Genomic DNA, 23798 nt, shown 5'->3' with positions numbered 1-23798 from the left:
TAGTTAAAGATTTTGTCAAAGACCTAATCATACTCGCTTTCAAAAATTTATAAACATGGTTTTCATTTTCGAAATATCATTTCAAAACGTATATCTGCGGGCAATAGACAGGTTAGTTATTACGCGAGAAAAACATTGAATCACTGCCGATTCGTTATCGGCACCACGAATGTGTATTTAGATTTGTTAGAGTTAGAACTTCTATTAGGTTTTCAGCGAAAATCACAAACTTGTTTTGTAACGTATCGTTTCAAGACCTAAAAATTTATACTTTACAATAACAAATCGTTTCGATGTATATAAATAAAATAAGACATTAACCGTAATCCTACTACCAAAATTAAGCCGTAAGAGTGATTTAGGTTTAAAATTCATCATGTAGGGCAAAAGCCGACTCTGGAGAAGCAACACGTTTTGGAGGTAAGTAGAAGCGGCTCGTGGTAAGTTGCTGACACGAACTCACCCAAGAGCGGCCCACTTCAAGTTCATGAGGCTCGAGGCGTGTGGTGTCGCGGAAACCGGTAGGAAAACCCCACGGATCGTGTTCGTGCTCAATCTCGGAAGATCACACCCGAGTCGGGACGTCATGTTCTGGATAGTTACCTGCGGGGAGAGGAAGTTTAGCAGCTTCTCCCACTACTTTTTACAAAGTGTTGCAGAATTTACCTGCAGTCTTGACCTTGTCTTGGCGCACACACGTTGGTCGGCCAGGTAAGTCTCTCTACGATTGATGTTTATTATCAGCGCATTACTTAATATATGTAGTAATTGTCTTCAGTTAAAACTTTATAACTTTAAACTCTTATAACTCTAATTTGTATTTTTAATTGTTTGTAGGCAACATTTATATAATTATATGTCTTTCAACCAGTCTGATAAGAGATTAATTTAAAAAGATCGAGTTCATTTAAACGTTTTTCAAAGACGATATATTCATGTATTGTTCTGTATAAATGAAATAATATTATAAACAATTACTTTGTTGAAAGAAGCTTGTTTGTCAAACTTATCCTTTTCGAAGAAAGAGTACCATTCATTCACTCGTATATATTGGCACTTGTGTACGTTTCTCACATATAAATAACAAAAAATAAAATATTGTTGTCATGCAGAAATTAGATTTTATTATTTTGGTTAAAACATATTCATTGGTTGGGATATTCTAAGTTAGAAAAATAATTTTCGCAAAACGCTATGTCCGTGCATTTCGTTAGTATGTGTCCGATGTCCCTGCGAAGTCCTCACCGATAACAGCTAGTTTTTAGATTAGTAAAATACCAAAACGTTCACAAAACAACACCACTGTTTTAATTAAACTGTTCTTATTTTTTACTCATTAAAGGCTAAACATTTGTTCAAACAGCGTTTAAATATTTATAGTCATTTTGTAATTACGGAAAAATGGGTTTTAACATTTTTATGAAAATGCTATTTTAACGATGATGAAGACCAAACGGGTAAGATTTAGTACAATCTAATCAAACATTTATCCTCAAAACACGTTTTCATTGCTTTACAGCAGTTTTGCTGACAACCCTATAATAACACTTGTTTCCAGCAGCCTTAACCTACCTCTAATTCTGTTTTATACCTAATAAATTATGTCTTTTGCATAAAAAAATACTCGACACTTTTAAAATTAAAACTTTTTCAAATTTTTTCTTAAGTAAAATACTTCTAGTTAATTATAAAAAAACGTGAATGGAATTTTATGTTATGTCACTGATTGCAAGGGATTAATATTCCTAAAAAGTTATGTGTGTATAAACAAACAAGACACTGACGGGTATAAATGTGAACTCTTAGTTCGGTCATGTGGCTGGCAAGTTGGGTTTACGACGATGCCGGTTTATACCCTATTTCTCTATTACGCAGCCAAGTAGAGTTTTCGATGATGCCGGTATATACCGTATCACCCTATTACGGTGCCAAATACGATTTCGACGATGCCGGTTTATACCCTATCTCCATATATTACGCAGCTAAGCACTGTAGAGTTTTCGATGATGCCGGTATATACCGTATCACCCTATTACGGTGCCAAATACGATTTCGACGATGCCGGTTTATACCCTATCTCCATATATTACGCAGCCAAGCACTGTAGAGTTTTCGATGATGCCGGTATATACCGTATCACCCTATTACGGTGCCAAGTACGATTTTGACGATGTCGGTGTATACCATATTTCCTTATTAATCTGGTGCAGTAGGTTTAAATGATGATCTAAGTATACCGATTTATGGTTGGTAAGATGATTGCCAGAAAACCCGTTGTATTCACAATACCGAAATGAGGCTCGTAAGACGAGGTTGGTTAGTTAGAGGTAAGTTATGGCGGTAAATTCTCGATCCACAATTTGGCTGGGCAACAAAGTTTATTAGTGAATCGTGTGGGTACCACTTCGAGGTTGGCTGGATAAGTTTTGAGCCAACGGAGGAGTAAGGTTGCGTGCTGGTTGGAAAGATAGAAAAACAATTCATCATTTCCTCAGAAATTATTCGAACTTGAATATTAATTTTGGAAATATTTGTGGCCAGATCCAAGGAAAAATGGCTGAAGATAAGGAACTGACATTTTTTTATTTATTACAATGTAAGAATTTAATTTTTTTAATTATTACTTAGGCAAATTACATTTTGTGTGTGTGTGTTTTATATAATTTTCAGATGTTCTTACTTATGTCCTCGCTGTCTTAGTTTTCAAGTTTTTATTGAAGAGCCTAAAATTTAAAAAAAGAAGGACATATTTATGTTATTGTTGATTTCCGGTAAATTAGGAACCACTGAGAGGTCACAATATTTTACAAACCGAAAAAAGCTGGAACTTCTAACATTTAAAAACCTAATAAAATTTCGATACAGCGCATCGTTATATATGCACAGTACCAGTGAGTTTAAATATAGGTAGCAATAAATATAATGAGTAACAACGAGAATATTAGAATTAATCAATAGCTCGTCATGAACGAATCTTCGGAATGAAGCTAATACTGAAAATGAAAGGACTCGTTCCGTAAGGTATGCCATAAGCGCAGTCGGTTTGCAGACCAGAGGTAAATTTACGAAAGTTGCTACCTTCTGGAAGTGACCAGTATGATCTGATGGTGGAGAACAGGCAGTCAGAAGAGGAGACAGATATTGCCGTTAATTTAAATAGAAATTAATAAGCGAAGTGTCAATTGTTGGGCATGTAAAGAAATCCCAATGAAGTTTGATCTTGCTGTACTGAAGTTCCCAATAATTGCATGGCCAAAAGGAATATAGTTGTATACAAGACTAATTATTAAAATAATTATTAAAAAGCGTAATGGGATTATGGAAGGGATAACAGGGTTACCGACTATTGCCATTGTTAAGTGCTACAGTAAAAGAACGTTATGGCGTTTCGAGGACTGGAGTCTGTTCTCTTTTGTGGGTGTTAAAGCAAAGCTTAACTCATACAAAAAATAAAAATTGAAAGATTGTATTGTAACATTAACAATGACAAATATTCGTAATCTAGTTATCTTTTAAAATTATCCATTGTCAAAAATGAACTTTAAACAAAACAGGATTGTGGAGGCCGACTATCGTGTGACCAAGAGGACTGAAAGTACTCAGAACACAAGACACGTGAACTAGATCCTATTAGAATGATATACGTTTTCTACATATGGCATACATTAAATATAATTAATCCCCCCCCTTTCTTCCCATAAAAGAGGAATTCAAATACCAAATTAGTTACTTAGATATATAAAACTCAAAATCTAAGTTACATCCACTTTCGGTTACATGATGGTGGATGTACAGGGATATGAATACCTAAACTTCTTAACGCAAATGTTTTTGATATGTTTGAAACATTCTACTTCATCTACTAGAAAAATTATGAATTAAGGGCAAATTTAACGTAGAGTTGGGTCTAAATTAAGTCTTGTGTATTAACATTATTCCATATATTTTCCTGAAATTCTCGCTATTCTTAAAAAGTACTACATACAAGGCTATGTGTGTCCTTGATTTTTAATGCGTTGTCTCTGATGGGTAGTAAAATATTTAATTTATCTTGATTCGTGTAATTTTATTTTCAATCGTAACTTATACAGTTAACAATAATGAGTTTCATAATATTGAAGTTTGAGTTGCACAACCTGTACTTCCTTTATCATCTTTACTTATTTTTCCTTCCAACCGAAGGTCATGTTGTAAATATTTGACTGTAGTTGGTAAAATGTTCAAAGTTTTAGGAACATTTTAATATTGTGTGTTTTTGAAAATGGTAACAGTTGTGACCGTGGGAAAGATTAGCTTACAGTATCCCTGACCATTTTTCACGATCTATTAAAGATATATTGACTAAAAAACACTTCTCGCTAATCCCTTGATCTAGATGTATATTTTTACTGTGATCAACTTATTGAGAAGATAATAAGCAAAATTAAAAGGTGTTGTGACAAACTGTGTGATTCTATGTAGGTCTTATAGAATTTTATTTCCTCGAAATTGATCTCATGATTTTCGAATTTGATCACATTTATTCTAGGATTAGCCTTTTAATGTATATTGGTCGTTCATAAAGTTTTACCACCCCCCCCTCTTAAACGTTTGAATGAGTACAAATAGTCAGTCATGAACAGTAAAAATTTCTAGAATTTCTGTGAGCGGGGCAACTTTGTCTTCTTTTGGAATAGAAGGAGGTGAGCGTGCGGCTGCTTAAAAAATTTCATGTTTACATTATAACCCTCTAAATGTGATACCATATCGTAAGAATTTTGATTAAAGATTAGGGGTGGTAACGTTCGAGTATAAGATGAAAAAAAAATTACATTGACTACGGTTTTGCACAAAAGGGCATCATCCACCTCCTTTCAGATATTTTCAAATTTACTTAATTATACAGGATATTTCAGAAATCCCACACAAGAAAATAACTGTTCTTGTAAAATGCTATTATTTTTAAATGCTTGTGTTTTGAGTTATTTTAAGTCAACAATTTTAAGTAACCCCTATCATGAAATGGATGGATGTAAAATTATCATAATTATTTTTTAATATAAATTAATAACGTTACCATCTATGTAACATTTGGTTAAAGTATGTGTGAGGTTTGAGAGAAAAATATTTTCTAAGAAAATACAAGCACATACATACAGACAGAATACAAAACAACTTAAAAATGTAACTATAGTTTAAAATGAGTTTACTATAACAAGAATGACGACTCCCTAAAATATCCGACAAGATTTTTAACAACCTGTATAAAATAATTAAACTAGTATCTATTTCATTACAAAGCCAAAACATATTGATTTAATTATTCCTTTAGAAATAATTTTGTACTCTTTTAGCAAGTCATTTTTTCAGCAGTTGGCACAAAACTATTTAGATTTGAAGTTGACTGTAGTAAGCCAACATTTTGAACAGATTCAACATAAAGTCATTAGTTTTAACTGTTTCAAAGCAACGGCTTTCAAACACAATGAGGAAAGTTAGAAATTTACAATTGAACATTTTGAGTTATCCCGTTTCCCCCTTTTAGGAAACGGATTATATTATCTTACCTTAAAAAGGCGTCATCTATTCCATAAAAAGTTCACTTAATTAAACGTTTATATTCATTTAAAAGTAATTTGTGTGGCAAATTATGGACACCTGACGTACACAAGTATTAAAGGTAATTAATATCTCCACCAATTATTGTTGGAAAAATAGTGAGAATACAGTTAAGTTTCAACATTGAATTTTTTATTTTATAAATATAAATGGTATTAAAAACTAGTTGTTTAAAACACACAGTGTTATTTCATAACCATTGTAAAATGTACCGCTCTTTCTTTAACAGACCTTAACAGCCATTAAGTTTGGATGGAATTTATAATACCCTGTTTTTACAGTAAACCCGCAGACCACTATAAGGAAAGTTAGCCAGTATAAATCAGTGAGTGTAGAATCTGTCGCCACGTCCAGGTTATCTGAATAACCGGTTTCAAGCATTAGCTAAAGATTTTCAGTTCATTCACACCGGAAATCGTTCGCCATCTATTGTTTCAGAGAATGGTTGCTAATGATCTTGAAAGCTTTCAGAAGTCTCATGTGTTATGGCTAATTGTAATTGTTGAAGAGGTTTCCTACGTCTGTCGCTATTTGTGTGATAAATGTTCAGTCGCTGGCTAGACCAGTGACGTGAAATGCTATTTCAATGTGTAGCTCGCTCATTTAATCCAATACCAAGATCGCGTTTCGAGAGCCTATGATGCTGTTAATATATATGTTATGTAAAAGATGCAATTATTATTAAAGATTATACTAATAATTATAAACTATTAACGAGCACCAAGACAGCATTTATGTATACTTCTACTGGAGGTGGATTCTATAAAATAATGAGTTATTTTTTAAAAGGCCCTAAACACCGTATTAAACGATTTTAACTTAGTGCCCTGTTTTGCAATGTTTTAAGTTAGTAAATACTAAATACGGTAGAATAAAATGAACTGGACTATTTCAAACCTTCCTTAGGTCCACTAGGCGTCCAAAGGTGTGACCTCCCTTTCGACTGAATAAACTATAGGTGACACTTCGAAATGTCTGCTCCACGAAATTCTCGGTGCGACGAAAATATGTTGACCACGAGAGTTGCCACCACGAAAATTGGCATCACGAATTCACCTAAAACAACCCCAGACTAATCAGATTTAAGCTGAGATATTAATTACTATGTAACAAAAACTACTTCACCAGAGGTGGTATGTGCAAACATCATTCCCAGTCATAAAAAAAGAATTGGATTACTTTATCATTTATTATACATCATATTAAAGTAATTTATACTATAACTTCTCGGCTTAATGACTATTAACATACTTACGGTCATAGTTCGCGGAATTTGGTATTGTGGCTGAGACAAGCAAATTTTATCCATCGGAATTCACCTCACTTATACCAAAAGTGAGTGTCAAACTAAACTCATTCAAGTTAAATAGGACGAGTTCGGTATGATTGTTTTATTTTTCCATTCCATTTTATAACTTATTAAGAGTTATTTTATTCGGTATTATATCGTATTGTAACCGGTAATCGGCAATTGGTATTAAAATTGGATTTTTATAGATTTAAAATCAAATTTATGTTTTTGCTATATGCCGATTATTAATTAAGTATTACATCTCCAATAATAAAAACATACATCTCCTATTTTCTAACTTTTTTAAATTCATCTACTATTTCAATTCTAAACTGTTAGTTTCAAGAGTTTATTCCACCCTGAGATCCCTAATCAATCGGAAAATATACAAGTCATGAAATGCAAAAGGTATAGCCTGAATATTGGAATACTCTTACATTGATAGGGGGATATTTCACCCACATTAGTAATTTGCAGACCTTTTCTGGCAATAATCTCCAAATGCATGAATCAATAACTGCACTCTTGAATTTATGCTTTGCAACCTCATTCGACCTCTCTGGAGTTGAATTACAATCCTATCCTCAAGGGAATAGATCGTAGTTAATAATGGATTGGTTGGATGTCAGATAGAAGTCTTGGGAAAAGAATGTTGTTTTTCTGTTCCATTCACCTACAATTTCACTTGTACCACACATAATGTTAGCCTAAAGGGATCCGATCTTATGATAGTTGTTAATAATGAATTTATTTGTCAAATAAAGAAAGAAGGAAAGGAATTTTTTCCTGGTCTCATACATAATATAGTCCTCAAGGTCCTCAAGGGAATCGATCTTAAGATGGTTACTTAGTAATGGATCGATTGACCAAATAGAGGAAGTGGGAAAATAATAAGGATTTTCTATCCCTTATTCACTTGAAACCATCCCTGCACCTCAGATTCAAATATGAGTTTTAATTTCCCCATTGTGCTATACCTAGATTAAAGTAAAAACTCAAGTGATAAGCCTATCACTATTAATATACTGATAAGAAGTACCAAAAGTGTAAATGTGTTTGGTGAATTAAAATATTGAAATAATTTCCATTTCTTTTACAATTTCACAGATTTAAAGGATTACTTGGGAATAAGATAGTCACACCACAATATTGTGGTTAGCTACTATACTTCAAATTTTAGATTAACTCAACTTTATAGAGGTAACGTCAACATAATTGCCGAAATATACGTATAGTTTTACGTCACTCTCTGGGCGCCTGGCATGTCAAGAGAATGTAGTATAGGTTACTATTACATATACACATACATGATGCATTTATCCAGTCATTTTTTATTTATTTACACCTGAAACCAGACTGACTTTACATTTATCCAATAATTACTATTTAAAAACACTCCGACAGTTAATAACAATCCCGTTGCTGGGAAAACACGGCAACGTCGGAATACCCCTCATAGAGTACAATTATCTGAATTCAAGGTTCAAACATTTACCGTTTGTGGGATTATGCGTGATTGTATTGGGATTAATGTGTGTCTAGTTTAGTGCCACACCTGTGATCGATTAACTAAGTATAGTGTTATTGTCCTGTGACAATACACATATTCCCTTCAACGTAATACGTCAGTTCAGAGCCAGTGTATTGACTATCCTCTGAATATTCGAGATGGTTTCGATATGCATTCTTGATGCTGATTAAACACTGCGAGTTCGTCATTTCATTTTTGTGAAGATAACACTTATATTCTCGTGCTCTTCCTTGGTTTTCACCCTGACCCCTTTGAAATAGTTTCTCCCTGAGTTACCAACAGATGAGGAAAGAATTATTTACCGCACACTATATAAAGTCTTCAGTTTTACTCTTTTCAGCGTCGGCCTGAATAATGAAATACCATCCACCGCTGATTTATCTGAGGCAAGCTGATTTATAATATGGTGTCCTTTTAACGGATTCTCTTCTAATTGGCTCGCAGTTTAATTATAAGATCTTCAATTCCGACTGGCCTTCCATTGTTCTTGAGGTGAGGATGTCCAGTATTCCAGAGAAAACTTCACGCTACTTGTATTAGTGGTCAAGTAAAATTAAAATCTCGTCAAAATATAACAATCGGACATTTCGATAGTTGTTTAGTTTAATTTGTTAGGAATGTAATTCGTCAGTATTATACTACATCAACTTCAATATTTTGACTATTGAAGTATAGTAACATATTAAAGTTTTTAATTATATTTAAGACAATTTTGAGTGTCAAAAACGCGAAATAAACGAAAAATACAAAGTAATGTACAAACTATTCTATCTTCATACATTATTTCAGCGACTTGATTTAAAATTACTCAATATTTTGCTTGTAGTAATTTGTACGTGTTGTTTCTGATAACAAGTAAATTTGACCGACCTCAGTCAAAGTTGATTAAAGACGGAAAGGTAAATTGAGATAAATACAGCAATAAGTTGTTCATTATCATCGTGGTGCTTAGAACAAAAAAGAGTGCAAGGATCTCATGCGATCTGAGCTTAATTTTTAGATTCTATTTCGAGGGATGTTTATCGTTACCCCAAAAGGCGCTCAGATCACGTTGGACCATCTGGCATGAAACAATACACCCACAAACAATATTGCCCCACTCAATAACCACTACTCGGAACCGATTGAGATTAAATTTGGAGCGTCGGCATTTTGACCAATTTTCTTTAACCTTTATCTAAATAATTTGGTGCTCACTATAAACCACGAAAATACTGTTATGTATGCTGATGACATTGCCTTCATATTTCCGAATCATAGTACAGAAGGACTTAAAATTAACAGCAGCGTAGTTTTATCCCAGGCCTATCAATTTCTAAACAATATAAATTTACATCATAACTTTAAAACACACACACGCGCGCGCGCGCGCACACACACACACACACACACACACACACACACACACACACACACACACACACACACACACACATACATACACACGCTTTACAGAATATTAAAATAATAATCTTCTTCAGCGTCTTTGTATAGAAAAAATAGAACACCAATCATCAGTGAAATATTTGGGTCTTCAGGTGGACGATGACTTGACTTGGCGATCCCACATAAACTTGTGTCTGCTTCTTTGTATTCATCGTCCTACCTGATGTCCCAGTTTGCAAAATACCGCCATATTCAGTTATTATAACTAATATATTTTGGTTTGGTAGAGTCACGGTTGCGGTATGGACATCTTGTTTGGGGCTCGGCACCTCAGTACTTGCTAAAAAGTGTTTTCGTTTTATAGAAACGAATTGTGTTGTGGCTGGCATATCTCGTAGAAGTTCATGTAGAAATGCATTTAAAGAGCACAGAATTTTGACTTTCCCATCTTTGTATACCTACGAGACCATCTTCTATGCCAGGTTTCATTGTGCAAATGTAGTAGATAGAGCCGCTAAACATGACCACAACATGCAAGCCCGAATAAACCTGCGACAAACCCAAAATCGCTCTGCTCTGGCAGGTGGACTGCTTCAGGGTCTAGATGTTTTTATAAACTCCCCAGTCATTTAAAAATATAATATAAATTTCTTTTAAACAACTAAAAGAATACCTAATTCAGGCTTGTTTTTACTCGGTTAGGGAGTATATAGCCTAAACTGTGTTGAATTTATATTTTGTATTGGTTTTATCGTTTAATTTATATTTTTTTACATTCATACAAATAGTGTATTTTTACATTGTAGTGTACAATAATACATAAATGACGTTTTTCATACGTCTAATACATGTCTACGACAGTAAAAGGATTGAAATTGAAATCATAAATGCCCCTGGACCAGTGTGGGCTTCGATGGTGCAAACCTCACAGTTCAGGCGGACAAAATCATCTTTCGAGAAGTTCCTGAGTTTAAGTTTAGATCAAGCTCTGAAAGTCTCATACGTAATATTTATATGTCTCCGTCAAATCCACTGCAGCTGAAACAGTACGAACATTTTTATCATTATGTCTTTCTGTATCTAACTCTTAATAACTTTGTGGGTATTAACAGACAAGCCTACGACATTCTTCGCGGTAGAAACGAAATTTTATTTTAAATTTTTTTAAAGACGAGTTTGATAGACGTTGATATAAAACGTTTCTCTTTGTTGTAATAGTGTGAATTTAATGTTTTTGTTGTGTTTTATGTACTGGAACTCGTTGTTTCTTCTTCTGGTATTAATCAGGACAAAACACACTCCAGAAAAAGAATTTTGAATATTCTCCAATACTACATCAGTAACGTAGCTATGTGGTAAGGGTTGATTCAATGTGAACGCTGAGTTAAGTTCCAGTTCACCTTCCTGTTAGTGCAGCGTATAGGACTTGACACTGTTACAGACTTTACTCCTAAAATCTGGAGTCATGTCAGTTTACAGAGATAAAAAACGTCGGCTACGAAGAAGCTCAAAACTGAACTCATTACATCAGAGACACCTAGGCCATAAAATATAGAGTAATCTAGGTGAAGAGGTACTCTCATTTTCTCATCAGGTGAACAGTTGAGTACACTACGATGTGATAGATATAATTATGTCCTTGATGAAATAATGAGAATACATCTTCACCTAGATTACACTATATTTTGTGGTCTAGGTGTCTCTGATGTCAAAACGATGTAACGAGTTCATTTTTTAGCTCCTTCGTCGCCAACTTTTTTGGATTTCTTCAAACGAACACGACTCCAGATTTTAGGATTTAAGTCTGCAACAGCGTCAGACTCCAAACTATGCACTAAGAGGAAGGTTTATTGGGGCGTAACTCAACATTCACACTACACCAGTCTTGGGTCTACCTAGATCTCCTACACTTGGAGTTTAAAAAACGGCAACAAGGTCACTTACGTAAAGAGTAAATTCCCTTATTGGTTTTCCCCGGCTTTGTTTGTTGAAGCTGTTACAATACTAATTCTCTTAAAATGTAATGGTGCAATCTTGCAATCTATTGTAGCCGGTTTCCTATACATGAAGCAGTTTGATTTGTAAACAACTTCCTAACTGAGCTCCGAAGACATAGTATTGTTTATGGAAGCAGTAACACAAGGTCTTCTTAACTCACTTTGTATAATCGAACACGCGTTTTTCCTCCCAATAACCTTATGTAACACATCCGTCCTTGCTATGCTCGTTGCAATAATGGTCTACAAGTCTTTATTAACGAGTGCCCTCCAAATGGTTTATTACACATTATATTCTATTGCTCACACAATGATATAGCATTGTTTTCGAATAGGTATAGTGTTGAAATTCTCATTGTCCCCGTTACAAGTTTGCCAAGGAGGTGAATCTAACCGGTCTGAGACTTCAAGAAAAGAAAACTAGAGAGCCTGTTTGTAAAGAATGCAGTCTGGTTACAGTATAATGGGTTTTATTTTAATTGTGTAAGTTCTAAAATAAATTACCCACATTGTAATAAAAGAAACACACGATTGTCCATACTTTTAAATTTAATCCATGAGTATTTGTGGATGTATCCTCGTGGATTAAATTTAGAATTATTGGACAGTTGTGTGTTTCTTTTACTACAGTAGATTTTCCAATAAGAAGAGCTCCTCCTTCAATGAAATTACCCACATTTATAGGTGCTATGTTTATATGCAATGCATGTAAAAAATATAACATAAATAGTTGTTATTATTGGTCTAATTAAACGTCTACAAATTGTACTAGAACGAAGATGATATCCCGGTGTATCGGATTGTTTTCAATAGCGAAATTAATACAGTACGAAATTAATAGTCATGCCTTATTTAGTAACATTAATACATATAAATCAAATGTATACAAATTAGTATGAAGTTAAGTTACCTTATATAACACAGAATAAACTGTCTCTGAATTTGCACAAAACTTAATCGTAAAAGTTAAACGAGCATTCGTCTCGGGACCACCGTTTCTCAGTTCATGTTACCTCAGTCAGTACACTCAGTCTTCCCTTACTCACAGCCGATATAAATACTGTGTACAAATATTCATAACAAAAATTTGTACAATGTAGTAAACAATGATCTTGCAACCACTTTAGTGTTGTTTCTTCAATATGTGATTAAGTTAGTGAATATATCTATATATATCAACACAGATAAATAAAGTTCGATTTCCATCTCAGGAACAGCCTACAACAAATTTTAAACAAAGTCATTTCTACATCTGGAGTTGTGATATTATATAAACTTTTGCCTTTTACATCAACTTAAGTAAGACATGAATTAGTTCATTCACATCATCATAATGATATATTGTGTATTTATATGCTGATATATATTATTATGTATTTGAATGGTAAACATCCTACATCATATAATAGGATACAAATTTCGAAGGTCCCCTATAAACATCCTAAGTGTATTCAACAGTTTTTGTTGAGTTTATACATTTCTTCAAGTTGCCTTTGAACTATTTAAGATATCAAGAGTGTACTGGGTGTAAACATGAAATGGATCAATGCAAATTTTTAAACATTGAAGGGAATAATAAGACACTGGTACGAGATGGATGTTGTGAATGTTTGCAAAATTCTTCAATCGAAAGGAAGTGGGAACAAAGATCTTACGAAAATAATCCTCTAATTCATCTAACAATCTGTAAAATTTCAGCTTGTCACAAATTCTTCCCAGTATTGACGATTTTTCCTTCATTGACTGGTCTAATGGGCCGGCTTCGTGTTAACTGACACAGATAGAATGTATATAGCAGTTATACTTCTATAATTTTGTTAACCTGCAGTACATAAAAGCAGACTAGATGTTTTGTATTAAATACGTGTCTCTGTGTGATCCCAGAGATAAAATATTTGGTTTGTCGTGGTGAGAAATTTCAAATGTTCAACATACATTGTATTCTAAATTGTATGTCCTAAATGTTACACGAAACATTATACTCTTGCAAATAAAACACAATGTAATAATTCATACTAATGACACGCATCATTAGCATTCGGTTACTTAGGAATTTCGTCAAATCCAGCTGGTTTTTTTCCAGTTACTCTTAGTTGTGCCTGTGACTCCATGAAATTGTCAATCGAGAACACTTTTAATACCAGGAAGTTCTTTAATTGAGCTCTCTGTTGTGTTTAAAGCTTTGTAAGAAAGCATATTTACTGTACCTTTCATCTTGAAACCATCTTCAGACAGCTTTATGTGTTCTGTGTCTTTAAATATCCTGGCTCTACTTCCTGTGCTATAGTGGAAAATGTTTCAGCCTTAGATCAGAGGACAATTTGAGCAAGATAAAACGATCGGGAGAGTAGACAGGGGAAAGTCAGCAATTCAATCTCTTTAAACTCATTCCTGCTTGTTTCTCAACTCTAGTTTGGATATCATTCGAGGATCTTCTCATTCAGTACATTATCTATTCTTCATAGTTTTTTTAGCGCATTCGCCCCAGACACCTTGCTTCAAATTACGGTTTATTGTAGACATACTGTTTTAAGTTAATTGGTTGTAAGGTACATAAAGTATAATGCCTGAAGTGAACCTCTGGGTTATTATACGTTATCAACATTCCAAGTTAATACATTCCATGTCAGCCTATAGTAACTTAAATAGGCATCTCAGAATCTTAGAAAACAAAATCCATAAATTAAATAGCTGATTTTTTACATGTTTCCTTGGAAGAAATGCAATAAATTAAGTTTCATAATGATTGCCGGTTCAAGAACTGGTTAAACAGTTTTAGATTCCCATACATTGGATCGTTTTGGATGCGACACAGAGAGGAGTTATTGAAGTAAACTACTCAAATTATCTTAATTTTAGCACTTTGATAATAAAGCACGTTCATTATTTTTGAGGGATTCGGGTTTAACAAACTCACTAATCACACAAATGATTCCTTCGTTAATCCTCATCAATGATCGATCGTATTCAAATAATTTTCACCCTTTTCTAATTTTCTTCTACTTGTAATTTTTATCAAATGAGTGACTTTTTATAATTATATGAAAATTATACAAGAACCAAATATTGTGTAAGACACTTTTTTCCAAATTTTCTACTGGAAATGTTTTTTGAACCTGATATCAGTCTTGACAAGAAATGAAATACTCTTCACCTCAAATGAAATATGGTCTCACTCCTCCAATAAGAGAGGGGTTATACCACATCAGCCAGTTGGGGTCAAACCTCGCGCTAATTTGCCATTAGGCATGTTTAAGAGAATATTTGAAGTGCGATTAAAATCCCATCCGAGCACGAGAGCGTATATTGTTTATGAAAAGGATGAAAATATCATATCTTAAAACATACTTTAGAATTGGCCTTAATTGTTTTCTTTACACTGATGTATATTCGATGCATATTTTATAGGTTGTGTAACAAAATAGTCTATTCCATAAAAATAATGTGGAACTACAGTTTTACTCCGAAATGAAGCATATCATTATTATAAAACTGATGAGCATTTAATTTTTTCAGATAGCCAGGGGAGAATCACACAACCCAGAAACGAAGGATTAAAGAGGTAATTTTGTTTTTAATCTAATAATTATTTAATTTTTGGAGGTCGTCAGGGGAATATCACACAGCTTAGGAACTAAGGATCAAACACTTTTTTGTGAAACTGATGATCATTTAATTTTTGCAGATAGTCAGAGGAGATCACACAGTGTGGGAACGAAGGAATAGGATCACAACTCAGCCATGGTAAGTAAGCAATCTTGATTAAATCACTCGTAATACACTCATCTCAACAACGCTCCTCAACATGACTACATACTAGAAAACACTACTTTGTACTAAATTATCAAAGTTAATACTCATGGTTACGTTTTAATGGTGTGACTAGGTGGCCATGCTTTTCCTCGCAGTTGAGGTAGAAAACTGGTTGCCTATTTATTATTTTATAAAATTTTAAAGCACTGAAAAACATTGTGAATAACCTAAAAACTAAGTAAAAATCACGAAAATGGGATTAAAAAAAACGACATTAGCGATTTAAATACAAATAACAGTACTTAATCACTGGTCCCATAATGTCTGCAAGAGTTAACATTGGTATTGAATTTCAGTTCATGCTCAAAACAAAATTAGATTCTATGACGTTTATTATCATATGCTCGATATGTGCAATGTGTAGGTCCTGCTCGTATATGACTATAGGCAGTTGGTGTTAGAAATGTTCAAAGTTAATTTTAAAACCTATTTTAGTTTTCATGGGAAACCTTAGGGTTAAAAACAGTTAAATAAACACATCTTAGCGTAGGAAAAGTAAAAAGATTTCATAGAAAGAATTAATTTTAATTTTGGTAAGTTTATACCAAAAAGTATTAATAATTTATGTTTACATGAATATGAAGTAGTAACTTACACTTAATTAATATTTAAAGGCATTTATAAATATACAATTTAATTAATATTGCATAGATCAAACTGTGTATTACGGCCCCCGGTACCTGTTACAATAGCATATTTGTTGGGGTTTATACAGAGTGTAACAAAACTCTCTACACAAACTTTAGAGTATTGTTCCATGAACTAAGAGGGGCTAAAAACTAAATGTAACCAATGACCTACCTCTTTTCGTTTACCTTTTGTCTGTCCGTATGGATTTGTTAGATTTTATATTGTATTTCAAAAACAGGTAAAGATATAAAATTCAAATTTGGTATAATTATTTTTTTGCAGTCTAAAATCAAGAAAAAAGTAATATTTATTATCATATCACGTTTCAAGATGGCGGAAGGTTAAAGTTTTTAATCTTATAAAAACACATAAAAATAAACACTAATAAACACAGACTCTGTATATATTTTAATGACGTGAACTGAAATAAAATGGAAACGAAGTGCTACGAGAATCTTGTTTGAAAGGCTGAAAAAAATAATTAATCATATCGCGCCTGTTCAGTCTGACAGGGGTCAGTTGTAAATTGTAGTAAGAGTTAGTTACTTTACTATTTGTCAAGTTGTTTGCCCGTTTAAAGCGGGTAATGTTTTAAAATTACATTTCAACCACTTCAAACAAGAATTTTGTGAAACACAATCCATAACATAATTGAAACACTCATTAAAATGGCAGCTTCTCATATGTATTTATTCTTGTATATTTATCAGTTTTTTAAATAAATTAATCAGACAGTAAAAAAATTTTGGGAAAATAATTTGTACATTTTTAGGTAACTTTTGTGTTTACTTTTCAAAGAAACACTAAATTTAAAACATTAAAAATGCTCCAGACAAGATCTTCCGGACTCCTCTTCCCGTCGGGTGCATCTCATTTAGAGAGACTCTAACATTTAACTCTATATTCGCCACTAAAATACGCACAACTATACAGAGTATTTCGTGTTCATTACCAAAACTGTTTCTGTGGTAATCTTTAGTTGATGTTCAGCATTTTTGTTTTCTAGTAAAATTTCCCATCGTAAAGGAATGTGACATAGGATAAGAAAGAATCAATAAATATCTCCAAAATTGGATGCAACGAAATGGAACTAATGTTAGTTTTGAATAATTATATTTATTTAAAATTTATTTTAAAAGCGATTTTCTCAGGTGGACTGCAGTTGCCCGGTGAGCCTACCAGGGCCCTCAGTTGCCAACTCATGCGGCGGAGCTTCATTCGTGCTCTTCATGGGTCTTCTGGAGCAGTTCCTTCGGTCCCAGTGTGATATCGAGGACCCTTGTGGCCACTTTACACCACCACAGAACCCTGAAAGAGAATATGATTTTATCGTGGTGGGTGGTGGCTCCGGGGGTTCCGTGGTGGCCAGCAGACTGAGTGAAGTACCTGACTGGAACGTTCTGTTGGTGGAGGCAGGAGGGAACGAGCCCACAGGCAGTCAGGTGCCATCTCTCTTCCTCAATTTTCTGGGCTCCTCTGTTGATTGGAAGTACAAGACTCAGCCTGAGGAGATGGCCTGCTTGAACAGCAAGGATCAGAGATGTTCTTGGCCTAGAGGAAAGGTAATTTTCTCTTTTATATATTTAGAAAATATATTAAAATATGACTTTTTAAAAGAGGTTGAATAACAAATGTAAAGGTATACAACCTTAAACTACAACGTTGATTAAGTTAAATTACCAAATACAATTTAATACATTTAACATTTATTTGATTACACAATAAGCAAGTAGCTATTTAAAAATAAATTTGGTGTTACTGGGGCTTGTATGCAAGAATTTTATTGCTACGTCATAGTAGACCCAAATTCAAAATTTTCTGAAAACATGATCTGTAATGTCAATCAGTTGTGATATTAACAACAAAAGGACATAAAATGTTATTAGTTCTTGGAGTATTATGCTACTGTTACCAATGGAATCAAAAGGCACTGCAGGTCCTATTGTCAAATGCAATTCTACAATAATATTGTTTGTTATTCAAGTTCTTTAAAATGGACCACAGCACATTAAACTAAAAACTACTCAGCCAATTAACCACTGTGCGTCGTCGAAGGTCCTCACAATAATAACCGCGGTGATGTAATCAAATCGACGTACCCACGAGGAAGTTCCTTCCAGGCAATCCTCATGGAAATACGGAGGATCCCATCGTAAGCGATGTTTCACAGGTGCGGTCCCAGGATCGAGCCCTGAGCATCCTCTGCCCTGATCTCCCTCCAGCGCGGTCTGTTGACAGTCGTATAGGTTAACCGCCTATCCCTGAGATAGTTGTTAAGCATCCTCAGGAGGTAGGCTGGAACGTGAAAGTTATCATGTAGATCGGTCAGCACATCAGTCCACCGACTAATAATGTAAAAGTATTTCGCACGCCCACCGTGTTCAACTAAACCAGCCTGCCGCCCCGAAGGCGTCTGATACCTGCATCACCACCCCGATTGAGGAGCGGCTTGCCCGAAATCCATGCTAATGATCGGATAGAGCACCGCCCGCCTCGATCGCTTCGATAAGCATCGGCTTCATTAGCCGCTCAAGGAGCATAAAGAGAGGCGTGTAAGCCGACTGGTTTTCGGGACCTCACTTCTTTTAGTTATGAGGGCTAGCTGTTGAATCGAAGGTGCCTTCTTGCAAGTAGTGGTTATACATCTTTCGCAGCAACTGTGGGCAGGGCCGAACCACTTCCAGAACTTCGGCCGGGAGTCCATCGGGGTCGGGAGCATCTGTCGGTGCCACGGTCCGATACAACTCCGTCTTAATGAAGAAGGGAATCTGCCTGGGGTCGTATATCCTCGTATTCCTTGAACGGGTGGTTCTGAAACTGGACATCCAATTTTTTTGTCCAAAAGAGAGGAAGTCATGATCGATTCGGCTGATTAGGCGTGGAATCTGCACATTGCAATTCGGTAACTCAGCCCACAGTGTTCGTTTTCATGTCCTCTTAACTCGTTTCACTTATCGCACTTGCTCGTCGTCACCGTTCGTTTCAAAGCCTGTCTCGTTGTACCACTACTACGCGGGTGCCTCGCAAAGTATTCCACTCTGCCACCCGCTGGTAACCCTCCATCTCAGCCTGAAACACCTTCTACGAACAGTATGTGTTATCCTCGTTCCACCAGTACACTGGAACTCTACCGTGTCTCGGGCCTCTCTCTTTTGGTATCAAAGCGTCGCAGCCCCTCACGGTAAACTCCATCGCCGAGTTTATAATATCGCCGGCACACTCGTCACTTACAGGACAAGGCCCTTTCCCCTACCGATAATTCCCATCAGACTGTATTCGTTGAGCCTGACGACGTTCCAACCCTAAGATTGTGGAGGTTGTCTAGATTGGGACCACTGATTCCTTGGCACGACACTGAATGTGATATAATGGTGATCAGACCCAGTGAAACCGTCCATTACCCTCCAGTCCGTGATTATTCGGTAGAGGTTTTCCACTGCAAACATTACATCCGGGATGGTAAAACGCAAACACGTGGGAGTGCTTCCACTGTTCATGTTTCATGAGAGACTGGCAGGAACTATAGCCAGACAATGTCCTCTGGGACATTGGGCGCCCAAGCTGATTGAAGACCTGAGCTATACTTACAGCTGTCTTTTAAACAGAGGAGTGTCCATGGTGAGAAGACCCCCTGGGCTCTCCAGCACACGGCGATCACAATGACAGCAAGAATTGTTCAAAGAAAGATGTCCTAACTCTCCATTTCATTACCTAGTTCTTTATTTACAATGAGGTTTTTACATTTCATATGATTATGGATTTCAGGATTTCAAACATGAAATTTTCCCCCTATGCATGCATAGCATGGATTTTCGGCTCCAAAATCTCACTCCTCTTCAACTATTAAAAAAATGCAAATTCTACATTTCATTATTTATTATTTGATTTTATTGAAGGTTACTAAGGATAACAGGATTTTGGACGTTTGCCATTGATATAAAATAAAGTATATATCTTTTGTAACATAACAGTGGCAAATGTCCGAAATCCTTTTTACTTATGCAATGTATTTAGATGACAAATTTGATATTCCTCACAATTTTTGATAAAGCTGACGAAAGCCTAATTTGTATTCAAAAGACTTGGACAATCTGCATTGTTTGTTGTATTTATGATATTTTGGTTTCAAAACAGTATCATTAAATCCACAAAGGAACATTTGTCCTTATAGTTTTATGACTTTCAACTTAATTAATCATTTTTTTCATCTTTGCATGATTTTGAAGAATACATCTCTATCACCAAAATTTACAAACTTGGTGTGTATGTGGTTTTTAAGACATTAAATTCAAATTTGTATCTACTTTATTTAATTTTAACTAATTGAGTAGGACTTTGATCTGTCCGCCTCAGATTAAATGTAAAATAACATAATTTGTTATTCATCATCAAATTTGTATAAAACATCTTGTGTAGATGATTTTTGACACATGAATAATTACTAAGTTCACATTATTTTAATGTAAAGTTTTGGACTTAACTACCCCTTGCAAAAAAATAAAATAAAAGCCAAAGTCTTATACAACAGGGTTTGTATAAATTCTTTTTATTTGTGTGCTTTTAGCCACTAAAATGGATTCATTACCACTTTTAGATTAAGTACCGGGTTTGGGCTCTTACTCCTTCTAGAATGGTCAAAAACCAAAGTTTGTAAGAAATTACATGACTTCTATAAAATCTTGCGCAAACATGAATTTTGAATTTCCTTACTTTGATGTGAAAGAGCAGGCTTGGCTTCTCCCCTCCAAATTCAGAAAAAAAAAACAATATTCATTATTTTTAACTCATTTTATATAATCACAATGATGATGACGATGATGGGTTGTATTTTCTAAGACATAATCAGATACCATTCATACATGCAAAATAAATATTTGTTAAATATTTGGTTTTGGAGCAATCAATCTAGACTCCAACCACTTTCTCCATCAAAAGAATAGGTAACAAATTCACATTATTTAGATAGTATAGAAGAGTATAGATGGATTTTGAGGAGCTAAATGAGAACTATCTTAGATTTTGTTGTAGCATTGAATTTAGACTAAAACACCAATGCTCACCTCCCCAAACATAGAGAGAAATGTGTATAGACATATTTATAACATTTTGGAATGTACATGGCTTTGAAGCTGCTAAATAAGACCTTAACATTAATTTAACATACTCGTAGAATAATGTGCTTGGACTCCAATGACCCCTTCCCACAAAACAAATTAGTAATTAAATTTCTCTTCAGCTAAGTTTTACATACTTATATAAATTTTGCCACCTAAATTCTCTTGGTATTTTGAATTATTTTTCTTAAGACAGAATCTGAAATTCTTTGCTCAGTCATAGGATGAAAGAGTGTACTCACACTATAAATTTCATTATCACGTTGTATGATTTTTCAGAGTGTAAAATGATTGTTATGATCATACAGACAAATATTCTTTATTACTATATGAAAACATCTAGTTGTATGACAGAGTCCGCATTTACAGAATTACATATTGCTAAACATAACATTAATAATTAATATCTGAAATAATAGCTTTCAAAAACACCTGGCACCAACATTGTGGGTAAAATTAACACTAATGACGACTGTTACGGGGTCTAACGAGATTGGCATTCAACATATTATGCGGGCAGTATTATTGTTTTTAAAGTAATTAGAGTTATTTTTCGATTTAACATTTTTTGTTGCAAGATATCTCTCCACAGTGAGTCTAAAATATCACAAGAATTATTGTGTAAGCGATGTTTTGATGTGGTGCGAACTTAGTTGATGTTTTAATTACTGTTTTATTTAATTAGATGAATTTGGGCTTGTTTTACTGGTTTCTGACATATTTTGTCTTTAGGTGATTGGAGGGACCAGTGTTTTAAACGGGATGATGTACATGAGAGGCAGCCGAAGAGATTTTGACAGTTGGGCTGAACAAGGAAACACTGGTTGGTCATACGAAGATGTTCTTCCTTACTTTAAGAAATCTGAAGACAACTTACAGGTTGAAAATATGGATGCTGGCTATCATGGAGTGGGAGGCTTGTTACCAGTTTCTATCTTTCCCTACCAACCACCACTTGCGATGGACATCTTGAAGGCAGGCCAGGAGTTAGGGCAAAGAGTTGGAGATTTGAATGGGAAATATCATGATGGATTTGCCATCGCTCAGACTACAAGCAAAAATGGTACAAGATACAGTGCTTCACGGGCATTCCTTAGACCAGCAAATAATAGACCAAATCTTCATATTATGCTCAATACAACTGCAGCACGTGTACTAGTTGATCCAGCTAAGAAGCAAACCTATGGAGTAGAAGTCATAACAGGAGATGGGCAAAAACAAAAAATCCTTGCAAGGAAAGAGGTTGTGGTAAGCGGTGGAGCTGTGAATTCTCCCCAGCTCCTTCTTTTGTCAGGCATAGGACCTAAAGAGGATCTACAAAAAGTGGGAGTGCCACTGGTGCATCACCTTCCGGGAGTGGGAAGAAACCTTCACAATCATGTTGCTTTCAGAATAAGTTTTTACACCAATAGCACTGCAACTTCTGATCTGAACTGGGCCACAGCTATGCAGTACATGTTGAACAGAGATGGTGTTATGTCTAGCACTGGACTTTCTCAAACTACTGCTATGATCAAAACAAAATTTGCAAATGCTAGTGAAGATCATCCCGATATACAAATATTTTTTGGTGGCTATTTAGCTAGGTGTTCCAAGACCGGAGAGATTGGGGAGATACAGGGTACACTTAAAAATGGAGTTCCCCCTCGTAGAATGATAACAATAACCCCTACAGTTCTTCATCCCAAGAGCACTGGATATCTAGTACTAAAAAACAATGACCCTCTTTCTTACCCTCTGATTTTTGGGAAATATCTTACAGATCCATTTGATGTAGCAACACTCATTGAAGGCATAAAGTTCTCGTTGAAAATACCAAAAACAAAAGCTTTGAAGAAATATGGTATAACACTGAATGAAACTCCTATTAAGGGATGTGAAGGTAAAAAATTTGGATCTGATGATTACTGGGAGTGTGCTGTACGAAGGAATACAGCAGCAGAAAATCATCAGGCCGGATCTTGTAAGATGGGTCCAGAACAGGATTCGAGTGCTGTTGTAGATCCTGAATTGCGGGTGTACGGAATCAAGAACTTGAGAGTGATGGATGCGTCTGTCATGCCAAGAGTCACCTCGGGTAACACAAATGCTCCAATCATAATGATTGCTGAAAAGGGTTCAGATATGATAAAAAAGAAATGGTTAGCACAATAAATATAAATATTATAGAAATTTTTAATTTTTGATTGATGAAAAATACTATAGGCAAGAAATTGCATGGAACCATATTTGTCACTGAAGTTAAGAACAAAACAAACTACTGTATTGATTTTAATAGTCTTGTAAAACACAAAAACCAATATTATCTTATGAGACTGGTCTTTATAATCAGCTGACTGAACAAGATTTGTATAGAAATAAGTAAATTCTTATTAAATATTTATTTTACAAAAATCACAATAAAATGGATTAATGTTTTCAATAAATTTTTAAGAATA

The 23798-nt window shown here is 34.7% G+C and overlaps 1 protein-coding gene across 1 annotated transcript; it reads left to right on the top strand.

Annotated features, from left to right (window-relative positions):
• Positions 1-596: 596 nt before the first annotated feature.
• On the top strand, positions 597-23798 carry LOC124369460 (glucose dehydrogenase [FAD, quinone]-like). Its single transcript, XM_046827467.1, has 5 exons — positions 597-711; positions 15320-15365; positions 15489-15547; positions 17398-17808; positions 22093-23798. Exons 3-5 carry the CDS (start codon positions 15545-15547, stop codon positions 23512-23514), a joined length of 1836 nt encoding a protein of 611 aa, XP_046683423.1. The 5' UTR covers positions 597-711; positions 15320-15365; positions 15489-15544; the 3' UTR covers positions 23515-23798.

The sequence above is a fragment of the Homalodisca vitripennis genome, chromosome X (genome assembly GCF_021130785.1).
Source record: "Homalodisca vitripennis isolate AUS2020 chromosome X, UT_GWSS_2.1, whole genome shotgun sequence".
Lineage (NCBI taxonomy): Eukaryota > Metazoa > Arthropoda > Insecta > Hemiptera > Cicadellidae > Homalodisca > Homalodisca vitripennis.
The sequence above is the reverse complement of the archived record's forward strand: the minus strand, read 5'-3'. Positions and strand labels throughout refer to the sequence as shown.

Excerpts from the sequence above, each read along its gene's own strand:
- LOC124369460 (XM_046827467.1), top strand. Across the intron at positions 17,809-22,092 it reads GTTCTTGGCCTAGAGGAAAG|GTGATTGGAGGGACCAGTGT; the intron begins GTAATTTTCTCT and ends TTTTGTCTTTAG.